The sequence below is a fragment of the Oenanthe melanoleuca genome, chromosome 1 (assembly GCF_029582105.1).
Source record: "Oenanthe melanoleuca isolate GR-GAL-2019-014 chromosome 1, OMel1.0, whole genome shotgun sequence".
NCBI lineage: Eukaryota > Metazoa > Chordata > Aves > Passeriformes > Muscicapidae > Oenanthe > Oenanthe melanoleuca.
Genome location: NC_079333.1, coordinates 98,736,951 through 98,764,596, shown reverse-complemented (window position 1 = coordinate 98,764,596; position 27,646 = coordinate 98,736,951). Strand labels below are relative to the sequence as shown.

The window sequence follows — 27,646 nt, the reverse complement described above, 5'->3', positions numbered from 1 at the left end:
AAAGAGGTTTTTGGTTCTTCTTTTTGCACTTTTGCCCATCTATAAAAGTAGAGAACAATAGTACACTGTGGGTCTCATCTTTTTTGTCATTCTTTTGAAGGTTGTATGTCTCTGTGTGTGTTTGACACTTGAGTAAAATCCCTCTTAGTAAAACTCCACTTACAGGTTGTGAAGTTCCAACCTTCTGTGTGGAAGGTTCCATTTCAGGGGTAATAAATTTTATTAATCCCATTTTAATACAGAGGCACACAAAACACTAATAACAACAGCTGTGCCCCTCAGGGATGCTAGGTGCTGCACCAGGATGTATGGTGCCCATTAGCTGCCACAATTAACACCAATAAAGCATCAAACTGTCTTCCAGAGGGAGCAGACTTCAATAGTGGCAAAGCTGGGCTATGGGGTGTTTCTCCCTTCTCAGGCATTACTTCCCCTCTCCTACTAACTTCTATCTTCTGCTCCCACATGGCTGCCAATTCACCTGTTTCAGTCTACACTGGACTAAAGGAATGGTGGGCATCAGAAAGCAGACTTTTTTATTTTTAAAGGTTACTTTTGAAACAAAATCTTTTCCTGGTGCTGATGGCACAAAAGACTGTCTGAAATGGCTAATGAGTCATGGTAGGATATATGGGAGCCTTGTAAGCTGGGTGGGTGAAAATTCGAAGTGGAAGCATGCTCTGATAGAATTTCTGAGGTTAATGTGGATTTTGATTTAAGGTTTTAGCTTGCACTGTAATGGCTGCATCCCTGTAACACTATCAGTTCAGCTGGACCACTGTTGTCCCACTCAGGTTGATTTAGGCCTGAAATCACCCCACTGAATTGGAGCACTTGTCTGCAAAAGGAATTTAGTGTCCTGTGAAAGAGAGTGTGAACGTACAGAGGGCAAACTATGTTGCACCAGCTTTCTTTGTGGATATCTGGGAAGCACAGCTTGATTCACATTCAAAGTGGAGTGAAATATCATCTGCAGAGACAAACACCAGATGAATTAACATGAAATAGCTAGGATGCTGTAAATTCATATCCCAGCCTGCTGCCAATGCAGGCAAGGTCTCAAGAACTGCTCTTGTGCAAAAATAGCACATAGGAGATCAGAATCATATCGCAGGAATTGCCCTTTCCAAAATGGTACCTGCAATAACACATGATATAATGAAGGTGCAATGAATTTTCCTAGCTGACAGTATTAAAAATAACAATGTACACTGCTCAACTCTGCGACTGCTTTCCACAGTAATGCCAACAAAGAGGCTGAGATAATTTCCCCCTGCTGACTTATTTTTTTCCAGCTAGATCAGTGATCTCATCAGCTCCCATATTCTGACAAGCCAAGTGAAACCTCTAATCCGGACTCCCTTTGTCACAGGAGTTGCAATCAACCAGTTGTTGACTAAATATCCAGCCTGCCTCGTGTGGCCTCTCCCAGCAGGCACAATTTCAGCCCAGAACATATAGCAGGCTCAAACTGCTACTGAATGTGACAGGCAGAGCAAGAATATTTGCATCCAGCTGAAGCAAACATCTGGCTCCATACGCTGTTCTCACTAAAATAATAAAATACTACAGCTAAAAAAGATCCTTCAGCATGCAGACAGAATCAGCACCAAGCCTAAATTATACAACCCTTTTCACTGAGTGGATAACAATATGGAAAACATAACAAACCTGGCAAGGATTAAGCTGACCAGCTATACTATCATTAGCATGCTGTTGTAACAAACCCTAAGCAATGTCCAACTTTGTGGTCCATAAATGGTGCAACACTCCTGTTTTGCTGCATGAATGTCAGACCTGAAGGAGGGTGTGTACTGCTGAACATCCCACAGTGCAGACTTGTCTGTCCCAAACATTTGTGCTGAGCTGAGAAAATGCACTGTGAATCCTACTTGCTTTTCCTACACTTGCCTGTTTGTGGGAGCTCAGTTCACAGTGTAGAGTAAAATCCTAGAGGATACTAACATCCTGTAAGGTACTCATCTAAACAACGTTTTTCAGGTAGCAGTGTTCATCTCAGGGAAATTGTGACTAGGGGACTGCAGGCTGTGGAGAGTTGAGAAGTGTTAAATGCATCCTCTTTGGCAAAATGATTTAAGTCCCAGCCACATAAGCACAGCCTGAGCTCATTTCATACCTCCAAGCACAGGTTCAAAGGCCAAGTAAGCCTGAATGCTATGTGCAGGCATGGCACATGGATTCAGGACACATGAAAAGCAACATGGGATGGGATGGACCAGCGTAAGCATAGGCTGTACATATTGCAGTGCTTTATTGACCTCCTGTCACACAGACTCCACATGTCAGCATTGTAACCAAATTACAGGTACAACATACCTGTAAACATGGTAACAGCACTGTGGGGTAGATTCAGTATTTGCAATTATTGTTTTAAAGGCTACTAAATTTTACATCTAAGATATATTATGGCTGCAGGTACTAACATCTGACTTGGGATCTTCCCAAGAGAGAAACATACTGAAATTAGGTAGGTGAGTCTGTTAGGTGTCTAGGCATGAAACCATTTGATCAACCTCTGGTTTTGCTTTACATTTGGTTATTAGCCATTCACCCTCAAGTGTCAGACTGATCTCTCCATCCCAGTCAGCAAGCCTCATGCATGCCCAGTACTCCTCACCTTACTACCAGCATCAAAACAGCAGTATCTTGGTGCATGCACATCAGATAAAAATCTGCCTCAGTCTCTGGAGAGAGAGTTGTGTTTTGTGCTTCATCTACTTGGCAACAAAATAAGAGAAACCAAAATGTTTAATAATATGCTCTCAGAATCTGCTGTGTTTCACAGCTGTGGGTGGCTGTGCCCACAGAAATGCACTGTGAAGAGAAAGTGTCCCCGTGCAGCACACGCTGGCGCGGCTGGGGCGTGCAGAGAAGATGTCTTCTCATCTTCACACTGAGAAATGCTTCACACTGGGAGACCACAATGGTATTTTCAGTCATAGATCCTGCTGAAAGACTCTCTGGGCCATTAAGCCTGCACTGAAATTGCTTAATGCACAGTCAGGAAAATGGGGTGTGCCTGGAAATCCAGCACCAGGCTGAGCCCCACTGACGTCTTGTGCAGCACTCTCAATCACAAAATGGAAATAGGCTCCTCATAAGACTTGTATGGATCTACTGCACTGGAGTAATTTAGACCCCAGTCTTCTGGCAATGAATTTCTGCCATAATATCCTACATTTTTAAACTGAGCTTTGGGAAATGGAGCACTCAATCAGCTCTCTGCTCTCCTGTGAAATCGCCTGTTTTGGTCAGGTGCAGTCCTTTCTCACCTACTCTAAAAAGTACACATTTGCACAAAGCAGGCACAGACTAAACAAAATCAACCCCTGGTCTCACCCTAAATTGTGGACACAGTCAGCAATGCTTGAGATACATGGTGAACACCAACTATAAGCTCCCCAATACTATTTTTTATCATGGCAAACAAACAACAATGAGCCAACCTTTTAGAAAATGGTACAAGTCACAAGTTAATTTTAAAACCATGATCACATATTACATATATATATATCCCATGATGACATATAACTATTGAAATGAAAATCATTCTACATATAAATCTCTGGCTTTGAAGAAATGCATACACATACACAAACACACATAAACACTCTGTAATTTTTCTATCTATATAAGAGGGAAAGAAACAAGGAGAATGAGAAGTATTTTGATTAAGTAGAATTAAACAATGCCTTCACCACAATCCCTAATGAGCAATGGTGGTAACATGGTTCACTCCTTTTTATTTTTGGAGTATGCATATTTTAGAGCTATTTACTAAGAAAAAATCTTACTATTTAATATTGCATTTCAAATTATTTTTTTTAAAGTATGCCAAATTCTGTTTAAATTAACAGCCTCCTATTATAATGATTATACAAGCAATTCAGCACTTATATGGTTGATCTTGAATAGACTCCTTAATTTCAATAAAATAAAATGACTGATTTAGGTTTTGGGTGAATGTTGGATATTTTTCTTGTATCATCTTTTCTTACTTTTGAAAACAATATTTGAGGTTTTTTGTTACAGTGATAGAAGGAATGTCATATAAACACATTTTAAAAATACAGATACATTTGAGAGAAAACTTGAGTTGCTCTTGTATTTTGATAAGCAAACTAAGTTATAGTTCAAAATCTACTTTTATATATAAAGAGAACATTTAATTCCACTTAAAAATCAGTAAAATGTTGTTTTGGCACTTAAATAGCAGGCTGTCAACTCTGTTTAAATGTGTCACTTGCTTTCTTCTGTTTTTACAAAAGACCTGGCAAAAGTTAAAAGTCGTATTTCTTTCAGCGCAACAGAAGGAGCTGTGTGTTAGCAAAATTTGGTTTTAGCTGCTGGAATATTTATATTTGCAGATCCCAGCCGAAAGCATTTGAGCCAAACCTGTGCCGTACGTGCAAGTCTGTGCATCTGGAGCAAACACCAGGGAGCACCTGGCTCTGTCTGGCCTCCAAAGGGTCTCCCTGCCCCAAAGTCCTGCCAGGAATGCCTCTTATCCTACTGAGCTTGGAAACACCAGAAAAGCCCCCAGGAAGCAGAGTGCCCTGTGCAAGCTGCTATTTGAAGAGAGAGGGAGAAAGCTGCGTGGAGGATGACAAGAGCAGGAGGGCAGGGGCTGCTCAGCACTGCTGCTGGCAGGGTGTGTGGGCAGCCAGGACACCCTGTGCACCAGGGGAGCTGTACAGCATGGGGGAGTGCCATGCCAGGGCAGAAAAGGGATGACAGGCGTGGCTGGCAAGATGAATTCCCCCCGTGCACGCAGCTCAAGCCTCACTAGCTGAGGAGATGGTCACATGTGGAGGTACCCTGTTAGGAAACCCGGGCTCATCTCACATATATGTTATGCCTCTTATCAGCAGACAAAACTGAAAACTGATTTTCATCATTAAGTGATTTTTGGACAGATGCTGTGTAAAAGAAGCACTTAAAAGTGAGAGTCCCCTGCAATCACCTGTGCTAGGTTAATGTGCTACAGAACAGCCAAGTGACATACAGCAACCCTCCTGAAGATGGAGCAAGACATAGTGGGTGCATTTGTGGCAAACAGGTTTTAAATCTGCTTTAAATTTCTAAGGCCACAAGCTAAAATATCATTTGCTTCTAGGAGTGCTGTCCCAGTGGAACATGGGCCAGTGGAATATGGATTTGTTTACCAAACTTCAGGTTTCTCATTTTCTGGTGAGAAAGCTACAACTGCAACATCTCAGGCATACACTTAAATTCTCCTGTTTTAGTGATGTTTGTCACTACTCTTACTCATAATATATAGATCAACCATATGTGAAACACAATGTTCAGAAATTTGCAAAAACTCAGTTAAAGCACAGCCAACTATTTTTACTGATTAAAAAAAAAAAATTACAAGTTCGGAACTCAGCTTGGGCTTTTCACAAAGCATCCAGCCTTATTCCAATTTATTTAATTCACCTCTGGATTCTCCACCAGAGGTTTCATGACCTGAAAATGACTGGAATGACTGGTCCCCTTTCTGCACACAAGCCCCTAGGGGGGTGTCATCTGTTTGAAGTTCACAACATGCACCATCTCTCTCACAGCCAGACCTAAATGAAGTCACATCAGTTCCCACTGACGATCCCCAGGTCTTCATTGAGCACCCCAGCCCAGTTCATAAAGTGTACACAAACACACACACATACATATATACATATATATACACATGTACATATACACACACATCTCCTATAGATATATATAGAGATAGAGAAAGGATTCCTTTCTTTAACCTCTGAACTTCCAGTGTACTCTCATATATGTGAAGGTTTCTCTTGAGGGATTTCACTACTTGAAGAAAATCAGGATGTGAGTGAACTCTAGCACTGCCTGGGACACCTCTGGCAAAGCCCTCCATTGCGCCCTTGCATGCACCGAGTTCCCTGCAGTAAAAGAATGCATTCAGTAAAAGTGTAACAGCTTTCTGCTACTCTTTGCATAAATGAATGAATGCTCATTGAACACGCTGCATCACCTGTATACATTCTCACAAATGTATACTGAAGCATCAAAATTGAAGAGGAAATGGCTGTACAGCACTTGGTTTCAATATTAAGATGTTTTCTGGACTGACTTCCTATGGATACAGCTCCTCTCTTCCACAAACACTGTGAATTATCCGAGTCACCAGCAGTCTCCTGAAGCCAAGAAGCACGGACATGCACAGGGGTTTCACTGGCTCTGTGGTGGTGAAGCACTGGGCCATTATGCTGGCTGTGTCATGTGTGCAGCTGAAGCTCTACCTGCTGCTTTTGCACTGCTCAGGAAAGGGCTGGTGTCTAAAAGAGTCTGCCACCATTTGTTTTTCAGGTTTATTTCCTGCCCATACAATTGTAGCTTCTCTGGGTTCCTTAAGGAGATTGAGAAATGATCCTTCAGGAGGAGAGATGGTGTGAGGAAGACCAGCAGGTAAAGGAGGTGATTAATCAGCTCCACTTTGGGTGAAAAGTGCTGACTTTTGGGAGGACTAATTGGTACATTGAGTGAGGAGGGGTGGCCTGGGAACCTACTTCTGCTCTTACTCCTCTTCCACATGAGGAGCACAAATGCCAGGTGATCTTGAAGCACTGCAGAAGATGCATGGCAGCTTAGAGATGTCATAAAAGACTGAGGGAACGAGGACAGAAAAGGGGGAAGGAAAAAGCATGATGAGCAAAGTGACATGCCTAGGATTCTGTCTGTTCAGGGGAGATAAAACCAGATAATTTTATTCATTTCTTAGAAGAGAGATGAAAGGAACAAACCACAAAGTGCTTTAGGACTGTAACTGAGCTGTGCAGGGTTGAACTGGGAAAGCTGAGCAGATGGAGTGACAAAAAACTAAGTGTACTTCCAGGGCACTCTTGGAGTGCTTTGGCAGTATGAAAAAAGGAAAGGCTGAATGGTGGAAATCACTGGGAAATCAGAAACAGCTGAGATACAACTGCAGGGTGTAGTGGGGACCTATCTGAGAGCCAAGGAAGTTGTTGAAGAATACAGGGAAAATGGTGGGAGAATGGGCCCAACTGTGGCTGAGAAGAGGGGAGAAATAGAAAGAAAACTCAAGCAAAATGGCAGAGGGGACTCACTGACAGGAATGTGAAAAAGAGCAGAAAAGATGAAGGAAGCTTAGGGAGACCAAAAGATGCTGAGAGTTGTGCAGACATTAGGAAGAAGATGCCAAGGCCTGGAGCAGGAAGATGGGTGAGACCTGCTGGAGGAGGCTGCCAGATATTGCAAAAGAGATGGATGAGATGGGAGAAAGGGACATGGGGGCAGGCAGCTGAGCTGAAGGAGGACATGCTTGCAAAGACAGCATAAAAAGACAGCAGAGGGACAGTTGGACAGGTAGAGTGAGAAAGCTTAGCTGGGGAACAGAAAACCAGACTCAGTAAGCTTCACACTTTTATTAACTGACAGCAGGAAAATCGGTGGAAAAATACTATACAAAGTCAAAAATTTGGGGATGTGTGGACTGAAGGGCACTGGGGAGACCTGTGGGGGGTGGGGGGGGGCTGCTTCTTTCTCTTTGAAACTCTCTATATGTAACCAATGTTGACTCTTCAGCTTTATGGAACATGGCAAACACTTGGATGCTTGACAGGGAGGATAACAAATGCTTTTTGGGTGTATAAACTTGGTGTAAGGTGCAACTCCCTACCAGCATGTTCTTCCAGAGAACTAAGCAGCAGCCAGGCCAGGTGCCTTCCTGGCACCGAGGCACAGCACCAGTGAGCCCCACGCACTGGTGTGTGCTGGCCTGAGCAGCCTCAGGTTTCTGTGCTGCTTCTCAGCTGCCCTGCTTGGTTTAGTTGCCTGTTGCCTTCATGGTCTCTAACCTTCAGCAGTCCTCTTGCTTGCCCTTATCTGCTTTTCACTCCTATCATCAAACACACTGACCTCTCTTTTTCTGGTCCCTTTTTCCTTCCAGCCTTCTTTCCCAACTGTGTCTGACCTCAGATCCCAACTATGGTGCTCCAACTTTTTTTATCTGTAAAGCCCCTGTACAGGTACTTCACTCACTCCTCCACCAGCACAGCTCTCCCCCAAGCAAGCCAGGTGGAAGGTGTGTGTCCAACAAATTAGTGTTTCTAGGAAGTGACTGGAACTTCTCTCCATCTGTAAGTTGCCACTATTAGCCCTGGTTCCTCCAGGTACCTTCCAAAGTGCTTCCTGTGCTTCCTCCTGCCAGACTCAGCCCTGTAAGGGTATCCTTCTCCCCCTGACTTTCCTGCCTGGGTCCTGCCTGACATTTCCACCTGCTCCTTCCCACTCCTCCCTCCCTGGATCTCTCTGTTGACTGCTTTTCCTTTCTCTCTTCCCAGAGCGGGCACGCTGCAGGGCAGGACGCGGTGGGGTTTGTACGAAGGGTTTTCATTTGCCCCCGTTTTTGCAGAGTTTCACACACAGCTGGCTATATTTCCTTTTACAGTGTGCTACAAGCTCAAGCCACTCTCATAACTTCTACCTGGTTTTCCCCTGCCAGCACTGGAGGCTAAATATAAGCCCTGGAGCTGGCCCCGCGTCCCTGCCCATATCTGGCAGCGCCCGGCGTTCCACCGCGGCTTCACAGCCCGTGCTTTTCACAAACTTGGCAGCTGAAGACAGCCACTTCTGCCCGAGTAAGCTGTGCTCATTTCTGGAGAAACAGCAAACACATTGCTAGCTTGCAGTGCAAAAGGCTATGCTGCAATTTTCTTTCGAGTGCTTAGGTTCCACTCTGCCTCTGGGAAGGGGAAAAAAACAGTCACGCCAAAAACTTGATCAGACAGCGCTGGTTGTTGTCCAATGATTTGTTTGGTAACACTGTGATTTTTTGAGGAAAACAGTATTTTTAAAGGTTTGGCAGTTTTTGAACAGCATTTAATGTGTAATGGAAACTTATGATAGATATATTAGCATCTGTGCCAGACCAAACATCTGTAGTTTTTAATGAAGAAGGCAATAGGAAATCAGAATTTTAATTCTGCTTTACTGCTGACATTATAAATCAGCTATTTTAAATCAAACTTAGTTGTAGAATTAATTTTTTTGGTTCCTATGGTCAAAAATGAACAGTCTTAATTCAGCAAAGTATTCCACAAGAACTAGACATGTCAGCAAACTTGTCCTTAAATTACTTGTTTGCACACTGATAGATGTGGATGGCAGTTTTCAAAAAAACAGAGAGACATATGTTAATTCAAACTGCATCCAGACGAATGGTGGGAGCCTGCTAATTTTCTCAGGTTTTAGGCTTCATTTTCAGGTTAGAAGTACCTGTGTTAACCTACAGCTGGAGAAGAACAGTTCTCAGTTTGACTTGACAAGATATCCCAGAGAAATGAGTGGCTGCAGCCAGCCTGCCTCCTGCTGCCTCTCCCACAGCCCCTCAGTCCATGGCTGCACCTCCAGGCACCAAAGGGAACCTTCACTCTGTCAGTATCTGCTGGGGAAGGGGGTCTCTGGCAACATTTCTCCTGGCTTCAGTTTTTGCCATTGAGTTAGAAATCAGAAAAAGAAACCTGCCCCACCATAAAAATCGTCACTGTGGTGACATACTCAGACTATGCATAGTCATCTGTTGTAAGCTGGGTTACAGTAGCGTGCCTTAATTAAAAAGCAAAATAAATTAGGATAAACTAGAACAAACTACCATGATTAAATCCAAAGTATGAAGTGTTTAAACTGGCATGTCATATTTAACACATGGAGTAAGCAAAAGATACTCCTGCCTACATTTACACAGCCTGAGCTTAAGACTGCGATTTGGTAAGTTACAGTAATTTAGTAACTTTTTAAATTCCCTGTTGATGCAAAAACTGAGGATTCAACATCTACAGAGGCTGGTACCCTTCACTGTAGCTTGTTTATTCTTGGAAATGGATGATGAATAAGGGATGTCAAAGAAAACAGGATGAATGAAAGAAGTATTACAAAGCACTTTGATCAGACTATTTTCTAGACATGCTGCCTATATTTTTAGAATGGGCTTGTGACTGGACAACCTATTCAGAAAGTAATTCTTGAAAATATGAAGAGGTTGATAATTGCAAAACATTGCTGACCAGCTAATACATCTTGGAGACAGTGATGGTCTCCAGATAAACTTACTGAGGAGAAATGGTGTGAGATAAGCAAGCTATAATTCAGCAAGGACAAGGGCAAACTTTTACATGTTGTTTGGAATAAATGACTGTGAAAACAGGGTAGAAAACGACATGAAGGATCTGTGAATTACCATGTATCACCAACCAAATGCCAACCATTTCATACTGCTGAGAAAAAAATGAATGACATATGGCGATGTATGAACAGCAGTGCCATATGCAAGATGTGAAAAATCATCCTCCTACTCTACGTGCTGCTGAAAGCCTCAGTCTGAATGCTGTGCCTGGATTTAGACACCACACTCCACAGAAGATGTGGAATGGTCAAAAGTAAGAAGACTGCTGGAAGTCTGGTAAACAGACTGAGGAAAGCTGGGATGAAAAGGAAGAAGACTGGGCAAGTGAGAATGGTAGCAAATATGCAAAGAAAAAGAAAATAAATGATTTTCCAGATGCAGTAGATAAATAAGGATGACAGCTAAGTTGCAAAAGGGGAACTCAGGTTAGACATGATGCAAATGCTGTAGTGGTTGTGCAGTGAAACACAGGGGGAAGTGGTCCAAGGAGGAGACAAAGTGCATGATGAAAACTATCTGTTATGAAAGATGTAATCTCATCCTGAGTACAATGATGTCTGGAGAGTGTCCCCCCGCCTCCGCAACACTGATGAAAAGTTAAAAATCCTCAGCTGCTATAAACCAGGGAAACGTCATTAATGATGTATACCAGTAAGGGGCTGTGCCTGAAATGTGTCCGGTGTAATCTTTTTTTCTATCTCATTTCTGCTTTTAGCCTTGAGATTATGAGTAATAGATACAGGGCTACATCATTAGCCAGAAATCCTTTAGCTTTCTAAAGGTCAGTTAATCTATGATCTAATCTGACGGTCACTGAAATTAAGTGGAAGCAGTTCAGCAGCTTTAATGGAGATTCTTGGTGTCTGTAGCCTTCAGTTGCCTTGACTTAAAACATCCTTTATAAGCAAAACAACATTTAGGTACAAAATACATTTCAAAAAGTGTGCTGAATCTTTCCGCTGTACTTCAGGAAAAAAAAAAAAAAAAAAAAAAAAAAAAAAAAAAGGCCAACTTGCCTTTCTAGGTATCTTCCAGTTTAAAACAGATCTCATTAAAAACTCCAAAATGCTGTCAGTGCCTTCTGTTCACCTGTTGATATTCCCATCCCTTGGGAGATTGTATGCAGCTGGGGGAGTGGGCAAGATTTACAGGAAGTTGGCTGCTCTATCTTGACTTGTTCACAGTGGGAGCTGAGCTGCCCTTTTAAGAGTGGAATACTTCAACCAAGCAAGACCAAAAAAAAAAAAAAAATCCAGAAAAAAAAAAAAAAAAAAAGGAAAAGAAAAGCAGAGTTGACTATACAGCTTGGCACTTAAAGAGGCACTAAAATAGACATGTGAAACTTTTCATAGCTATCTGTAAGTCTTCGAGGATTTCAAGTCTCAGCATTGTCACTACTAGTAAAGATCTGAAAGGTTGTCCCAGGGAGCAGATATTTGATCCCTAAACAAAGCTAATATTTCATATTTTTGAGTCAGTTCCCCCATGTACTTTCATGTCATATGTCTGAACTTTAGACTGCTTTTCTGCTGCTCTTGTAACACATCTGAAAATCCCTTCCCATCTAAAGTTACACTTAATATACCCTACTTAGTTTGAGGAATTGAATTTTATAATACATGAACAAGCATAAAAACCCACTAAAGAAACCAGAGACTCAGGCCAGAAAGATACCTTTCTTTTGACTCTGACTTTCTTGTGCTGCATTTCCTCTAGATTACAATGTAGTTTAATTTTCATGGATGTCATCTGAAAATGACAGCCGATGTAATGTAGCTGAATTCTGTTTGTCACTGAATATATTCTGTATGTTAACTGGTAGTGTGGTGCACTGAAGCATAGTCTTTAATTAAAGTGCAACAATACCACAGTGCAGCAGCACTACAGTACAGCACGGCACAGGAACCTGGCGCTGGGTATAAAAATAGCTGCGCTCAAAACGTGTCATATCACTACATGATGTGACTAAGTCAGTGGAGACACTCTTACACTTGAAACCTGAAGTATTACTGAGCACTGATTTTCAGCTGGGGAAGCTGTGATCAAATGAATGCATGTATTATTCTCCACAAATGAATAATGGCGTGAACAAGGACATATTAAACACCTACAGTGCACAAAGCCTTTCACACTGGTTATGAACCAAACACAAACAAAGAGGCTGTGAACTCTCCAGAGCTCTCGTTTTGTCTCCTGTGAAGTCCTCCTGCCTCTTTGGGTACAATATGCAGAATTTCCACAAATGCCCTGGTGCCAGCAGGAGAGGGCTCTGGCTTTTAAATGGGAGCAAGATGACCACATGTCTGTCCTCCTCTTTCTTACCCTCGAGGAAAACAAAACAAAACAAACTGAAACCACTCCATACTCCACAGTGAGTGAAGGTGGTACAAAACCCAGGGAGATAAAAGATGTTTCTGCTGGCACAGGAGCTTGCAGATCTATCCCTGACCAGGTTTGTCAAAGTTCAGTCCCCCAGGGCTGTGAAACTCCCCCTGTTTGCTCAGCCAACACAGGGACTTCTGGAGAAATGTAACCCAGAACCAACTCTTATTCCACAGACAGGCACCTGCCAAGCCAGGACAGCCCTGCTCTGGTCTCCAAAGGAGCCAGCACTCCCTAAATGCCCAATATGGACAGCCCTTTGATTTGCCAGCACAGCTGACACTGTCTGTGTTGCATGGGGACCACTGCAAAGGTCTCCCTCCAAAACCAGAATCAAACATCCACAGAGGAGCAGCAGCTGGGCTCCCTCTCGACAAAAGGCATGGCTTGCACATCCTTGTTACTGCACAGGCTCCACATCCCACAGCATTGTGCCGTGCCACACTGGAGCCCCAGGCATGATTTTAACATCCAGGCACCACAAAAACAGTCTAGGAAAAGAGGCAGTGTGGATTTGGCATGGGGCAGTGCTGCAGGAATGAGACAACAGGAACCATGCAGTGATGCTTGTCTGCTTGCTGGAAATGCATCGGGGAGGCACAAACACACAAAAGAGAGAGAGGAGATAGTTACCTAACATGACGAAGGGGATTCCCAGGAAGGTGGAATTGTATTTCCCACCAGTGAGATTGATGATCCCAGCAGCAGTCAGGGTGGCAAGGGTCACTGTCAGCAATCCCAGCAGGCCCAGCCAGGGTTTGCTGCGGACACAATCCTGCATGGAGCAGCAGAGAATGGCCAAGGTGACCACAAGGACCAAGCTTGTGATCAGGTAGCGTTCTGACACCCTGCTCGTCTTCTGGAAATCCTCCTTCAGCGAAGAGGAAGTGAAAGGATACATTTTGACTTTCCTGTTGGATTTCTGGAAAAGTTCAACAGTGTCACAAAAAATGGATTCCCACTTCTCTGCCACCATGTCATTCAAGGAGTTGATTGCCTGCAAGTAGTAGGTGAGCTGAATGGCTTCTGCAGACTTCACCCGGTCCTTGCTGTGCACAGTAACCCCACCGAGCTGGTGCCCATTGTACACTTCCCTGCCATCCTTTAAGTGAGTAATCGGATAAGTGATTGCAAAATTAGTTCGATTAGAAGAACGAGCAGCCTTTAATTCCTCCAGTACATGCACTATGTCGTCCACTATGCATGTCTTGTCATTGTTCAGGATACATATATGGGCAAACGTGTAATTGAAACCAGGTCTTTGAACTTGGATCCTGGTCACTGCAGAGTGCAACTACAAGGGAAAGAGAAATCACACACGTTATTCATCAGTTCATCTCGCACAGCAGCAGCCAGAACAACAGCAGGTCCTCACCGCCGTCCCTTTTCCATTTGATCTCAGCAACAACAACAAAAGTTCTGGTGACTGTGGTATTAATAGCACACTCATTGCAAAAAAAAACCCAACAAACAGAAACATGCATCAAATCAGCAGTATTATTCCCCTGTGTCTTTTGCTGGTAACTCTGGCATAATGTGATATGCATATGTGCCACGTGCAGCTGCTGTTTGGCCTCTCTAAATAAGCAAACTCAACAGGTCCAGATAAAGCCAAACCATGTCCAGAGACACTGTTGTGCTCAGGACTGCCCAATTACTCTGAGAGATCAACCTGAGGTGCAGAAGGCAGAAAAGCCCTGTGGCCAGGTGTGCCAGCTGTGCAGGATGTGCTGGCGGCCACAGCTGCATGTCCTACCTATAGAGACACAGCAGGGAAAAGAGATCTGGCAGTAACTAATCTGGCCTCTTTTCCCCTCCCTCTCTCCCCCATCAAATCCTCAGTAGTCTGAGAGCAGGAAGCAATGGCAGAGACAGACATTGGTTTTCCCTTGCTCTCCCTGAGAGGTTCTGTTAATTAGTGAGGGCCCCCAACTTTAGGGTTTGTAGGTTATTGTTAGGTACAGTAGCTCTTAGCGCCCCTTCCTTTTTGTTTCTCATCCTTCTGAAATTTGCCATGCCTGAGGTCGGAACCCAAAAATATTCAGTTATTTTTGAGCACCAGAAAGGCAGAAAAAATTGCCATCTCTTCTTGAAAAAATCTCTTGCAACCTTTTCTGAATCCATTTTAGTCAACGTAGAAGAAACAAGAAATTTTAAATATGGCAAGAGAATAGTTCTAATAGACTAGGGTTACAATGTTTTTCCAAAAATAAAATATAGAGTTTGCTAACATGTATCATTCTGTCTAATGATAAACACAGCTTAAAAAAATAGAAGATAGTGTACAGGAGAGCAGTAGAGTTTATACACTCATCTGGGGGCAATGGAAAAAATGCTTATTAATCCTGGCAAACCTGCATCTGTTGAAACTGAACAGTCATAGTGACTTTTGTGTGGTATTTGAGACTTTTTTGCAGCAGCCCTCTCATCCCCCCATTATTTCTATGGTACTTTCAATCTGATTGTTTTGTAATTACATTGCACAGTCTGTGATGGGTATAAATTTAGTTACGTTGCCTCCATTCCATCATACAGACAAAGATTACGACATTTCTATACTTTCATCTTGTTTCTCTAGTAGCTTGGGGGTGTATTTTTCCACCTTTGAGTAGTTTTAATTTTTTTGACAGAAATACCAGTTGAATACTGACATTAGGAACATAAGTTTGAGAAATGAACCGAACTAAGAAATCTTTTCACAGTACGGTGACACCATGATACCTGTCCATGGTGAGAAGCAAAATTTTCCATTGTGGTGGGAGAAAAAATGTAACTGTCTGTGCAACAGATTAGGGTCTTATGCAAAACTTTCTTCTAAAACAGAACAAAATAAAATATGTGCTGGAACATGACAAAGAAATTAACCTCTATGGAGAATACTTCCCATCTTTTCAGTTTGGGGTTGCAATGTTCTGCTGTTTTGGGGTACAAATTCTATTGTGAGTGACTACAGTTCGGGGAAAATGGCCTGATTTATCAGATCAAACACAGATATCTGATTTTAATTTTTTTGCAATGGGAGCTACTGCATGGTTTTTACTGACAACAGCTATAAAACAAGACGTCACATAAAGAAGCACAGCTGAGGGAAACCAGGAGGAATAGAAAGAATTTCCTGCCTTTATTAGATTCAGAATACAAGTCCTTCAGAGAGGATCTACGGAGCAACACAATGCAGAAGAAACTAAACTGACATGCAACTTTTATCAAACAGTGTGTGTTGCTATTTACCCAGCCTGCCTCACTGCAGCATTTGTTTCCTTCCACATCTGAAGCACTTTCTTTTAATATTTAGGTTATAAAATAACCTCATCTATCACAGCTATTACTTCATCTTTAGTGAAAGGCTAGAAGCTAAATGTCATATTTAAAATACTCCTTTCCTCTTGGAAATGATCATTTCAGGCTGAGGAGTTTGTTCTGCAGAAGTGGCCTGGTGCTTCCAGACCATGCTGGGCTGGACCAGGTGCTGTAAGGGGGGACCTGCCCATCCCAGCCCTCAGCAATGGGAAGAGAGGGAAGCAGGCAGACAGCTCTGTGTCCTGGCACATCCTGGCAGCTGAGCAGCCCCAGAGCTGGCTGCAAGCTCGTGCAGTTTAGAGCAGCTATGAGATATATTCTGAGCTTTGCCAGTGGCCACAATGTTTGATCTCAAATTGGTGGCAAACAGCCAAAGAAGAGGAAAACCTGCCATTCCTTCCACCCTGACAATGTATGCTGAGAACTGCACCAGCACACCCAAGCATTCAGCACTGGGAATCCTGGCCCAGACTTTCCTTCTCAAGACAAACACAATATTTATCTGCCCTTTTTCCAGACCTGATGCTAGGAAAGCCCTCTGCTGCCCCAGTTCAGGGCAGGGCTGAGCTGCAGCAGGGCTGTAGGCTCTCTCTCCTTCCTCCCTTTGCCTGCCTGTGGCAGCCCATGAACCACAGGATGCTGCCTCTTCCCCAGGAGAGCTGCAGTCCCATGGCACTCTCCTTTCTGCTGCCTTGCTGGGAATTCAGCTGCAGCCACACAGATTTTTCCACCCATCCAGAGCCCACACTGACAACCTTGGGTGACTGGTTTCCACAGAAAACAGAAGCTCCAAGAGCTTACAAGGGCACATCCTGTGAGTTCAAAGGATTGCACAGTCTGCAATTTGGTTTGCATATGGTCTACCAGGAGGTCCCAGGAAATTTCAGTCTGATGGTAAAGGCTGTTGTGTGATGGGGACAACATTAACAATATGCTAATGCATAATGTATATTACACTCTTCAGTGCAGAGGATTCTAATAGCAAGTAACTATTCTCAGAATAAACCTGGCACCTAGTCCTGGGACAAATGACTGACTACCAGATTCTCATTTATCCAGCTGTTCTTCTCCTTACTGATCCTATTAGGAGAAAGGGAAATTTAAAGGAATAACAAAAGCTGAATGAATGTTTTTTCTTGAAAGGAGACATGCACTGCTTGCTCATCACTCCCAGCTTTTTTCAGTTAGCTAACAGTGCAAGGAACCAAAAAGCAGTTTACTGCTGAGATGCCAGAGCACTGCAGCAGGATAACTGCACAGCACCACCTAAGCTCCCTCACCACAGTGGCACACGGTCCCTGTAAGTGCTCAGACACGAAATAATAACATCCACCTCTTCCTTTCACCATTGTTACACAGTGACCATTCCTTGGACTTCCCCTCTCCTTCTGAAAATGGTATTTATGTGTGTCCTGCACCACCTTAGAGATTTCTAGAACAGTCTTTTCCTTTAGTTTTTTAGTCATTTGCATTTGGTAAAATCTTGGTCTTGGTCTTTTTCTTACTTTACATCCCATGCTCACTTGGTTATTTATTTTAGACAGAGAGGAATGATGGCTTCAACCAGGAGACAAATCCCTTTCAGCAAATATCTCCAGATGAGGGCTGTACTGGTCTCACACCTCCATACCAAGATATATTTAAGTCTGTGGCACAGCTGACAGATGAGAGGTGGTGAAATTTCACGGCCCTGCCAGCTGGTTCTGTCCATGGGCCCAGGAGGGGATGCCAGAAAGCAAAAATCCTTCCACTTATCTGGGCTAAGCCATTTGCATCAAGGCCTCAGAGAGCCATGGCTGGAAGTTCTTCAAGCTGTTTTATTTTTGCTGGCCCTCCTACCTCTGCCAGCAGCACAGGAAGACAGGTGCCAGGAACCAGAGCCCTGCAGTAGGGTCAGTTTGGGTGCCCTGGGGTGGCCAAGCCCCACACTGGGCTCTGGGACACAGCTCTCTGCTGTACAGAGCTTGGCACCACTTTCAGCAGTGCCATCAAAGCTGAGCCTGAAGGCAAAAGCGTTGTACTTGGAGATGTATGGTCAGGACAGAAAGGAAAACTCGTTTTTATTCTTAAGTCCCTACAAAAGATGCAGGAAGCTACAAGAAGGGATGAGAAAAACCTGTACCCCTTTGCTTAGTGGAGAAATTCTTTAACTCAAAAGTGAGAAGGTGTTACCAGAATTTTGTTAATTTAATCAGGTAACACAGAAGTCTGCAGCCTCCCTGTGAAGGAAACAGATCCTTTCCCAGCAGGGATGGGTTAGAAACTGCTGATTCATCTGCAAAGTGGTCCAATCCCAGAAACCCTTTAAGCTCACATTACATAATCTCCTACCCCAATCAAATCCATGGGCAAAGGGGATGAGGACCCAATCACCAGTGTCCCATTTGGGTCTCACCTTGCTGGTGGCACAGCTTTGCTCCCAGGGAAACTCCACAGTGACAGCAAAATGCAACGGGACCATTCAGTCTTTGACAAGCTCCCATGCCCAACTCATGAAAACACATCCTCTCTTGGAAGCTGGGTCAGTCACAGACACCATTTTAAATCATAAGGATGTGCACAACTACCTCCTGCTTATCATATATACCTCAAAAATATGTTTGGTTTTGCTGCTGAGCGATGATATGTGATGTTTATACGGGACATCACTCACTGTAAGGACTCAACTACACTTTGTACTTGACATACAGGCAATGAATGGCCAGTGAGACAAAACCAGCTGGATATATGGATGTCCTCCTGCACTGCAAATGATCTGGCACACAGACATGTTTTACTCTCAGGAGCATCATCTTTGCAAAGCCGTATCGCTTTGCTGTTTCTGCTATTATTGGACTTATTTAGTCTTGCAGTCTCCATCTGATGGTTCAAACTCAGTATTAGCTTTGCTCTTCAGGGTTGCCACTCTCAGAATTTTTTTGCTGTCATTTTCACCAAGAGTTTTTTCCATGAGTCTTGGAGCCTGAAGTATTGCGATCTTTTTTTTTAATCTCAGTTTTCATAAAAACAAACAAAAAAAGAGATAAAGAAAAAAAGAGTCTGATCTCGTGGTTATGGAGGAAAGACAGAAGCTCTGTCTCATTACCTATTACTGTTTAAAATTTTATCACTGTTTTGGGTTCAAGACTGAAAAACTAGAAAGCAGGATGAAGACAGTAATTTTAAATATACACTTCATTTTTATAAGAAGCTGGTTTACTCTTTTAGTAATTTTTACAGGTAACTTGTGCCAAGGAAAATGAAGAGGAGAAAATGCCTTTAATGGATAGCTATAAATTTCTCCACTTTTTCTATGATCTCAGTAATCTCTGGCATTTCATACCTTTGCAATGTACTTTTTTATTCACGTCAAGAGGTGGCCTCAGTCAAAACGTAAAAAGGTTATGAGAGGGAGAAGACTTGCACAGCTTCCAGCTTAATTTACAAAAAAACCCCACTGTGGGTTCTGCAGATACGGCAGAATTGAACTTCCAAGAGTGTGTTTTCATCAGAAGGTGCAGAGAGGGAGGGCAGGGGAGCCCCTGCCAGGGCTGAGCCCTGTGCCAGTCTGGGACCGAGGGTCCAGCCCAGAGTTCAGGGGGTGGGGGCAGCAGCCCCCTGACCACACCAGCCCAGCAAGGGATGCAGAGTGTGCACACAGCTGAGGGAGGAAGCCAACAGATCCTAATGGCTGGGGATAAACATTAGAAGTCACAGCTGGAGAGCAAGCAGCAAGGATCGCTATGAGTAGCTTGGCTCTTTTTCTCAGTCAGGTTTCCTGAAGAGACGCTAAGATACTAATTATGCACGGGATTTATTTTTGTAACTAATTTTTTCAGCTGTCCAAAACACATTATGATTTATCTTTCCTCCAAACAATTTTCAGAAAAATAAAATCTAAAAATTGTTCCAACTACAAGTCATCAACTGAGGGACAACTATTAGTGCTCGAAGCGGCAGATGTGCGTGCATTTACATTTCCATCTGTCTTCTTGGTAGCTACAGAAAATCGCTAGATATGATTTTTCTTTTCTAATCTGAAGTGGAGAAGCTTTTCTAATCAATACCATCTTAATTCTGACACCCTGTAAATCTGCCTGAATTTGTTCCACCGAGAGAAGCCCACTCTGGTTTTTTGGGCCGACTGCTGCTGGAGGACAGGACACCTGGGCAGCAGAAACCTCTCTGCACAGCCTGGTGTGCAGCAACAAGATAATTTTTCATGATGGGGGAAAAATGAATAAAACTTTGCTCCTGTGACTGATCTTGCATCAGTTCCACCACGGGTGGCTTTCTCTGTGTACTTCAGATGTCTCCATGAACACCCTTCCATCTCTATGCTGCTTCTCAGGGGGCTCTTACCAAGGGCTCCTCCAGCAGAAAGCTGAGGAACAACCTCTTCTGCACCACAGGGAAACCTTAATAGCTGCAGGTTCACAGCCCACGGTGCTAGTTAACAACTCAGCTCCTCCTTCTATCTTCCAACAGGAGAGAGGGGGTTCTCCTGCTCTGAAGCCCAGCTTAAGTCAGGGCCTTGTCACAGCTTTTAGGCAGTACAAATGTGGCCATTGGGGAGCCCTGGCAGCCCTCCCTCAGCCCTGTGACCCTGCCTGGAGGTGGCCTGGTCTGGGTGGCAGTGACACACAGATGTCCCTGGCCCCTGTCACCTGCCCTGCCCACTGTGTGCTCTGCCTGCGGGGTGATGCCCCCAGCACACACAGCACATCCAGCCACCTGCTGAAAACACTGCCCTCCAGGTGCTCTGTTTGTCAGAGGGGAAGCAAAGTCTGACCTGCCAAGGCAGGAAAGGCAAGGCGACACGGGATGCTGGGGATCCCGAGCACGGGCTGCAGGGAGCATCACACACAGTGAGGCAGCAGGGACAGCAGAGGGGCCTGTCCTGGCCAGTGCTACTGGGGATGGTGGGCACCAGTGGGATGTGACCGTCCTCCCAGGCACAGGCAACTTTGGGAGTTCTGCTCCAGGCGCTGACCAGTGCCTGCGGGAGAGACCAAACCCTCCTGCCTGCAGGAATCCCGCTGAGCTGCTGCTGCTGACACGGGCAGCTCGGGGGGTTCTGCACACACTTCCACACTGTCCTTGCAACGTGCTATTTACCTTCCCTCTTCCTTGGCTGTGCCCGGATCTTACCTGCGTATCTTAATTCTCATCTGTTTTCGCATAAGATACATTTTAGCCCTGCAGCATTGTGCTGCTATGACAACAGGCTTGCACTTCTGCTGCTTTCACACCCTTGTTTTTCTTGTATTAGGACTCTTCCCTCATCTTACAGCCTTGCTCTAAAGACATGACTTCATCCTTTATTTTGTTTTCAGCAGAATGCACTGTATATTCTATTGACTATTTCCCAAGAAGTGTTTTTAGTGCCTGAGCTACCCTGAGAAGGCGGAGACCTACTAGCTCCATTGCTAGATCCACAGCTGATTGCCTGTGTCCAGGCATTCAGGAGTAGCCAAAAGTTTCTAAAAATGGGAACCTGCGTTACTGAGGATCGCAACAGACCCAGCTTTCGGCTCTGCCGAACAGCCACAACCCACTTCCACTGACTTTGGAAATAATGGTTCAAGTGTGCCATGTTTGTACAGCAAAGCAACTGGGAATAGCACAGACAAGGGAATGTAGTTATTTCTAACCAGGGTTGTTTCCTCCACGAATTTCCTCACACGTACAAAGTAAGTGAGGAAATCCGTGAGGACCACAGACAGAGCGTGCCAACACACACGTTAACAGGAACAGAATCATTAAGGAGCAGAGAGAGGAAATAAAACCCCAACAAGTATGAGGTCTGCAAGATTTTGAAGCTAAACTGTTTTGTTCTGCAGTAATCAGAAGTTATGAAGTTTTTAAATAAACCTGTCCTTAAACAGAAACACCTGACTTTACTTCATTTGTGAGTACAAATATATATCTAGTCAGTTACTTAGATCAAATAATGGTCAGTTTATAAGAGAAGCAATCTATAAACACTAAAAATCTGTAGTTAGTAAAGGTTTCTTTAAGAAAAAAAACCCTGTCATCTACAGATTTTTATAGAAGCAAACTGCAAATATAGTCCCCTTCAGTAAAGCATGTTACATTTCAATTCCTTTTCATCTTTATGTCTTGATACCTTAAGTGGAGCTTTTGCCAAAAAATATTAGTACTGTGTTATTGCTATAAACACAGTAATGGAAATGGAAGAGAGAATATTTTTCTGCAAAAAAAGGTAAATCTTTAATTTAAAAAAGTCTTTAGTATGGTGCAGTTAAGTCACTGAAAGCATACAGGAATAAACAGACTCAAAAGGATCTGTGTCTCAAATTCTAAGTTAGAACATGTTTTCTGAGGTTCAAAAATCTGGCTAGGTCTGTATTCCCAGAGAGTCTGTATGACTTTAACCTAACAAGTCTCTTGATGCAAGTGAAAATACCACCATGAAATGGTAGGGGGACTATTCTAAAACTATGTTTAGGTGGGCCTCTAGGTTTTCTTAGACAATTTCTACAGACTTTATATAATCATCTGAACCTCTGCATGATGGCCCACACCAAACAGCCAATTATTTTTGCTTTTCTAAGCACTTACTGGAAATACAGGGGTAAAAGCACACTTTCTTCAATTAGGTGTTTTTACCTCCTACCTCTCTCTCTCAAAAGATAAATCTTGAGGAAGAAATGTCCTGTACACCAACAGCACAGGATGCCAGTTCCCTGTGCTCAGCTATAGAGCAGGTACTGCAGCAAGTAAAATTTCATTATTGCCCTCCCACGATATCTCAGTCTCAGGATGCATCTCTTCCGTATCTGAGATTCTACCAAGGCTTTTTATTGGAACACCTATTCAAGACCAGAGGCTGAGGATATGTTTAGATTTCTCCCTTCTGCAAAGGACTATGGCAGCTGGAAACACAGTGTTGGGATGGGAGGCCTAGAATGGGTAAGCACTTACAGGGAGCTGTGAGAATTATGGATAGAGATTCACACAAAAACAAGAAATAAAAGAGTACTTGGCATTGTCTCAAAAGCAAAACTATTCTATCAGGCAGCCACACACCTCTCTGGTAATGAGGAGACCCTGTGTGGAGCAGTTTGTGTGCCCATCAAGCCTGGGGCTGTCCTGGGAGCAGCCAGTGCTGGCAGATGTGACTGACAGCAGAGCCCCCAGCAGCTCCTGCTCTGGGAATGCTGCCTGAGACCTGGGCTGAGACATTCTGGGGCTGAGCCCTGCCCACAATCCCTTCCCAGCCAGCACCAAGGTGTCATGCAGACTGGCAATGGTGACTTTCTCAGGCTGTTAATGTGCCCACTAAGCTAACCAGAGTGTCAGAGATGTCACCACAAAAGTAATTTCACTGAATAATGATTTGATTCGGATGTTAGACTGATCAGCTTTAGAAAGTACCATCTATGTTTCAGTTTCAACTGCTCAGAGCCCAAAACTTTGTATCCCTCTACAAAGGGACAGTAAGAGAAGCTGACTTCTTCCTCTGCTTAAAAGAGGGAAAATCTCCTTTCCTTGGCACATGACTAGGGAAGCTGCTCAAGGCTCATTCCTTTCCCTCTTTGGCAGACGAAGTGGGATATGGCAGGTAAGGAAACCAACATGATGTGCTCCAACAGCAGCCAGCATCTGCCTGGAGAAACCATCCTCCCGTGCCTCCCATCCTCCTGCTTGTGGGTGGAGATGCAGCAACAGCCATGTGGGAGGAGCCAGCGTCCAACCTGACATTTATTCTAAAGCAAAACCTCTCCCTTGGGGAGGTCATCCTCCAGAAAAGGAAAGAAAAGCAAAAGCTGCTGTATAGGTTCCCTGCCCTGACTGTGCTCACATGGCAGCTTCAGAAATGTGAGTGGGATTTACTCTGTGGTTTCACCCAGGACACTTATTTACAAGCACAGTCCTTTGAGTTGGTTGGCTCTGGACTGCAGCTGGGGCTGCCTTTGCTCCCTTCTCCCTTTCATGCAACTGAATGTGTATAGGAAGACCTTGATGGCCACCTTTTTCTTTCTCCTTGCCTTGGTGGGCCCTGCTAACACGAGATGATGTAGCCCTGCATCACCACAGATACAACAATGCTGGGAGCTAGGAGCCCTCCCTCCTGTTTTGGTTTCTTTGGCCCATGGGGCTGGGCCATCCACAAGCTGCCTGAGCCTGCCTCTGCCCACAAACAGAAGCATGATCATGACAAGGAACTTAATCCATTCTACAAAAAGCACACTGGAATTAACTAGATAAGTAAAGAGTTGGAAATAATGCATCAGACACACCTGACAATGTCAAAACAATCAAATGGCAATGGTGTTCATTATCTTACTAAAGGAAAAATAATTTTTTTTTGGTGAATTTTGTCTATTAAAAACAAGGCTCTGTTAAATACTGTCAGAACTTTCTAAGTTATACCTCTTTTGCTGACGTGATAAATCTTATGCAGAAGTTTGCCTGCAGAAAGACTGAGTTCCATTTATTTGTGTGTCACTCTGCTATTGATAAAACTACAGATCTCCAGAGAAAGGAGTTCAGAGAAAAAAATCCATTATCATTATTATCCTATGACTGAGTAAATGTGCACATACTGGATGCAAATGCAATTCACAGTGCAAGAAAATGAAGGAATGAAAATCATTTCTGTGGAGTTTTCTCATTTGCCAGTAACATTGCTGTTACCGTACTCAGTGAGTCGACACTCATTAAATGTTTGCTCTTTACTGTTGGGTAATATGTCAAAAGAAAAACAGAAAATACTGAGTGGCTCTGTACCACAGTTCTTTTTGTGCCTACAGTGGAAATAAAATATAAATAAATTCACTGTAACAATTATTTCATTGTTTAGTAAAGAGAGAGGTCTCCCTGTTTTTTGCATCTGTTTTTTCATTTTAGAAGAGACACTCCTTGAAGCAATTAAGAAGAATTAACATTGGCTTTTATAGGGGCTGACAGTTTGACATTTGGGGAAAAAAAACCAACCAATGTTGAAATCTTTTGGGCTTCCACACGGCAACAGCAAAAATGTGCAGTACTGAGCTAGCCACACCTCTGGTTATTTCCAAATGCTCCTTTCCTTTTTCTTGAGTGAACTTGACCCTCTTAACGCTCAAGTTTTTGCATCTATCATCCCTGTTTTTCTTCCCAGGACTGTTCAAAACTACTGGGGTATAAAATAGAGTACCAGCTTCAAGAAAGGCAGGTTTCTGACATGATATGATATATAGTACGGTGAGACGTCCTGTCAGACTGTGACTCGCACGCTCCGTGCTGCTCCAGTGGGGAGATGCTGCCCGCTCTAACTTGAACCGGCAGCACAGGCTGCACCATGCCTGCAGTCTATAGCTGGGCTGGATTTTCTCTTCCTCTTTGAAACCGGTGGTGGTGGGCTGGGAGTGGAGGGGAAAAAAACACTACCCACTAAAAATAAGCTGCTGAGTTATGTCATTTGCCTTGATGAGCAGTGAAAAGAAGGTTTTGTGCTACCCCTACCCATGCAGAAGTGCAGTCCAGACACAGCGGCAGCCCCCAAAACCATTCTCGGCAGCCTGATAGACTGGTACCTAACTGTTTTTGAAGTTTGAGTTTATCTAAGCCCGAGACGCCTTAACTCGGGAGTACAACTACCACGCGAGTAGACAGACACCAAAAAAATTATTTAAGCAAGCCAGACTGCCCTTCTCGCTCACCCAAAAGCAAATAAAAGCAAACGGGGAAAAAAAGAAAAAGATGGGGGAAAAAAAAAAAAAAAAAAGAAGGAGGGAGAGAGCGGAGCCCGCGGCGCTGGCGGGGAGCGCGGTGCCGGCTCCCCGCGGCGGGCTGGCGTCCCAACTGTTGCAGGGAGGTGAGCGGGGAGCCGCGGTGGCAGCGCCCGTGCGGGCGGGCAGAGCGCGGCAGGCGCGGGTGGGTCCGGCCGGGGGCAGGTGCGGGAGCGCGGCGGGATGCGCGGCGGGATGCGGGGCGCCGGGCCAGGCGCGGTGGCGATGCTCGGGGCCGGGGGACCCGCCGGGGTTACCTTGAGGATGAGATCGGTGTGGTGCTGGTCCAGCATGTTGGCCTTGCGGAAGGAGGTGATGATCACCCGGCCGTACCTCCCAGGCGTCTGCAGGTCGGAGTAGAGCCGGTGCTTGGAGCGGTTCACCGGGAAGAGGCTGTCCACCAGGTTCCTCTCGATCTTGGCCAAGCTGTGCGTGGGGGCCAGGAGGTGCTCCACGCTCTCCTCCACCTGGTAGCGGCTGAAGCTGGCGCCCAGCAGGATGGAGATGAGCACGGGCGCCGAAGCGAAGAACACCGGGTGGCTGGCGACGAAGTGGCCGAGCCGGGAGAAGGACGTCCCCAGCCCCCTGTGCAAGACCTGCCGCAACATCCTAGTGCGGAGGGCGCGCAGGAGAGCGAGCGCCGCGCCGGGGCCCCCGCAGCTCCCCCACGGTCCCCGCAAGACCATGGGGCAGCCCCGCCGGGCGCCGCCTCCCCGCCGGCCGCGGCTGCGGGGGGCCGGGGCCGCCGCCGCGCGTGTGCGGGTGTGTGCGGTGCGTGTGCGCGCCCGCCCGCCCGGGTGCGTGCGCGGGGCGCCTCGGGCGCTCGTCCTCCCGCAACGCCGCCGTGCCCGGGAGGAGTTTCCCAGCCCCTCGGTGCCCGACTTCCCAACCCGCCGCCCCTCGCCGCGGAGCGGCGGCGCGGACCGCGGGGGGTGTGTGTGTGTGTGGGGGGGGCAGCCCCGCCGCCGCCCCGCCGCGGGAAGGGGAAGGGGCGAGCGCCGCTCCCCGCCCCCGCCGCGGAGTTTGCGCGGGAGCGGGGCTGCCCGCAGACTGCTGACTAATCCCCCGGCCGCGGCAGGCGCGGCGAGGCGGGGCGGGCGCGCACAGCCCTCCGCGGCGCCCCCGCCGCCGCCGCCGCCCTCCGCCCAGGGGCGCGGGGCCACGCCGGGCGGCGCCGAGCTCGGGGCGGCGGGCGCAGCGCCGCGCCTCCCGCCGGGGCCGCCCGCCCGCGGCCGCGCTCGGGACGCCGCGGCGCGCCCCGCCCCGCCCGGCCCCGCCCGCCGCCGGCACCGCCGCCTCCCGCACGACGGGCGGCCCGCGGCCCCGACGGGCGGCGGCGGGGCGCGGAACGGCCGCCCCCGCGGAGGGGAGCTGGGTGTATTTCGCGGGCGGCTTTGTTGCGGGGACGCGCCGTCAGAACCGTCCGGGCGCTTCCCCCGGCCGCGGGGGCGGGCCGCGTTGCGGGGTGCCCGACGGAGCGCCCCGCGGTCCCGCCGCACGGTACCGCGGCGGCGGCGGCAGCGCGGAGCGGCACAGCTCGCGGCCCCGCGCCCGAGTGGGCATGTGCGAGCGCCGCACATGCCCATTAGGGAGAGCGGGTGCCGGCGGCGGGGCTGTCCCTGCCCGTTCCGCGGTCCCCGGCCAGCCGGCATCGCCTCCGGAGCCGGCCCGGGCCGCCCGGCAGAGCCCCGGCACCTGCCGGCACCTGCACCGCGCCGTGCCCGGGCAGCGCTGCCGCTCCCCAGCGCGAACCGCAGCCCCGGCGGCGTGTGGCTGAGCGCTGCCCACCTGTGTGCGGGTGCCCACCCTCCCCGCCGGATGCGGTTCGGGGGCACGGCCTGGTTTTTAAGCACGAATTCTATCTAAATAGCAGAAACGAGCGCAAATGCTGTTGGCATATTCGGGCACGCTGATTCCTATTGCTGTTATGTGGCCCGAGCTGCTACTTCCCAATCCAAAGGTGTTGGTAATGGGAATCCAGTTACTTCCCAGGCTGGTGATTTTACAAATCTGAGAAAAGGAAGTTTCTGTTTGACAGCTGTTTCATGTACTGCTG

The 27,646-nt window shown here is 46.1% G+C and overlaps 1 protein-coding gene across 1 annotated transcript in view; it reads right to left on the bottom strand.

Moving 5' to 3' along the window:
• The window catches only part of PTCHD1 (patched domain containing 1), a 38,746-nt gene extending 12,035 nt beyond the window's left edge, over nucleotides 1-26,711 (bottom strand). The window contains exons 1-2 of the mRNA XM_056506048.1: nucleotides 25,848-26,711; nucleotides 13,205-13,865 (exon numbers count right to left, since the gene is read on the bottom strand). Of these exons, the coding sequence (XP_056362023.1) occupies nucleotides 13,205-13,865; nucleotides 25,848-26,276 (1,090 nt within the window). The 5' untranslated portion in view covers nucleotides 26,277-26,711. The remainder of the gene's footprint in view (nucleotides 1-13,204; nucleotides 13,866-25,847) is intronic.
• Between the last annotated feature and the right edge of the window lie 935 nt (nucleotides 26,712-27,646).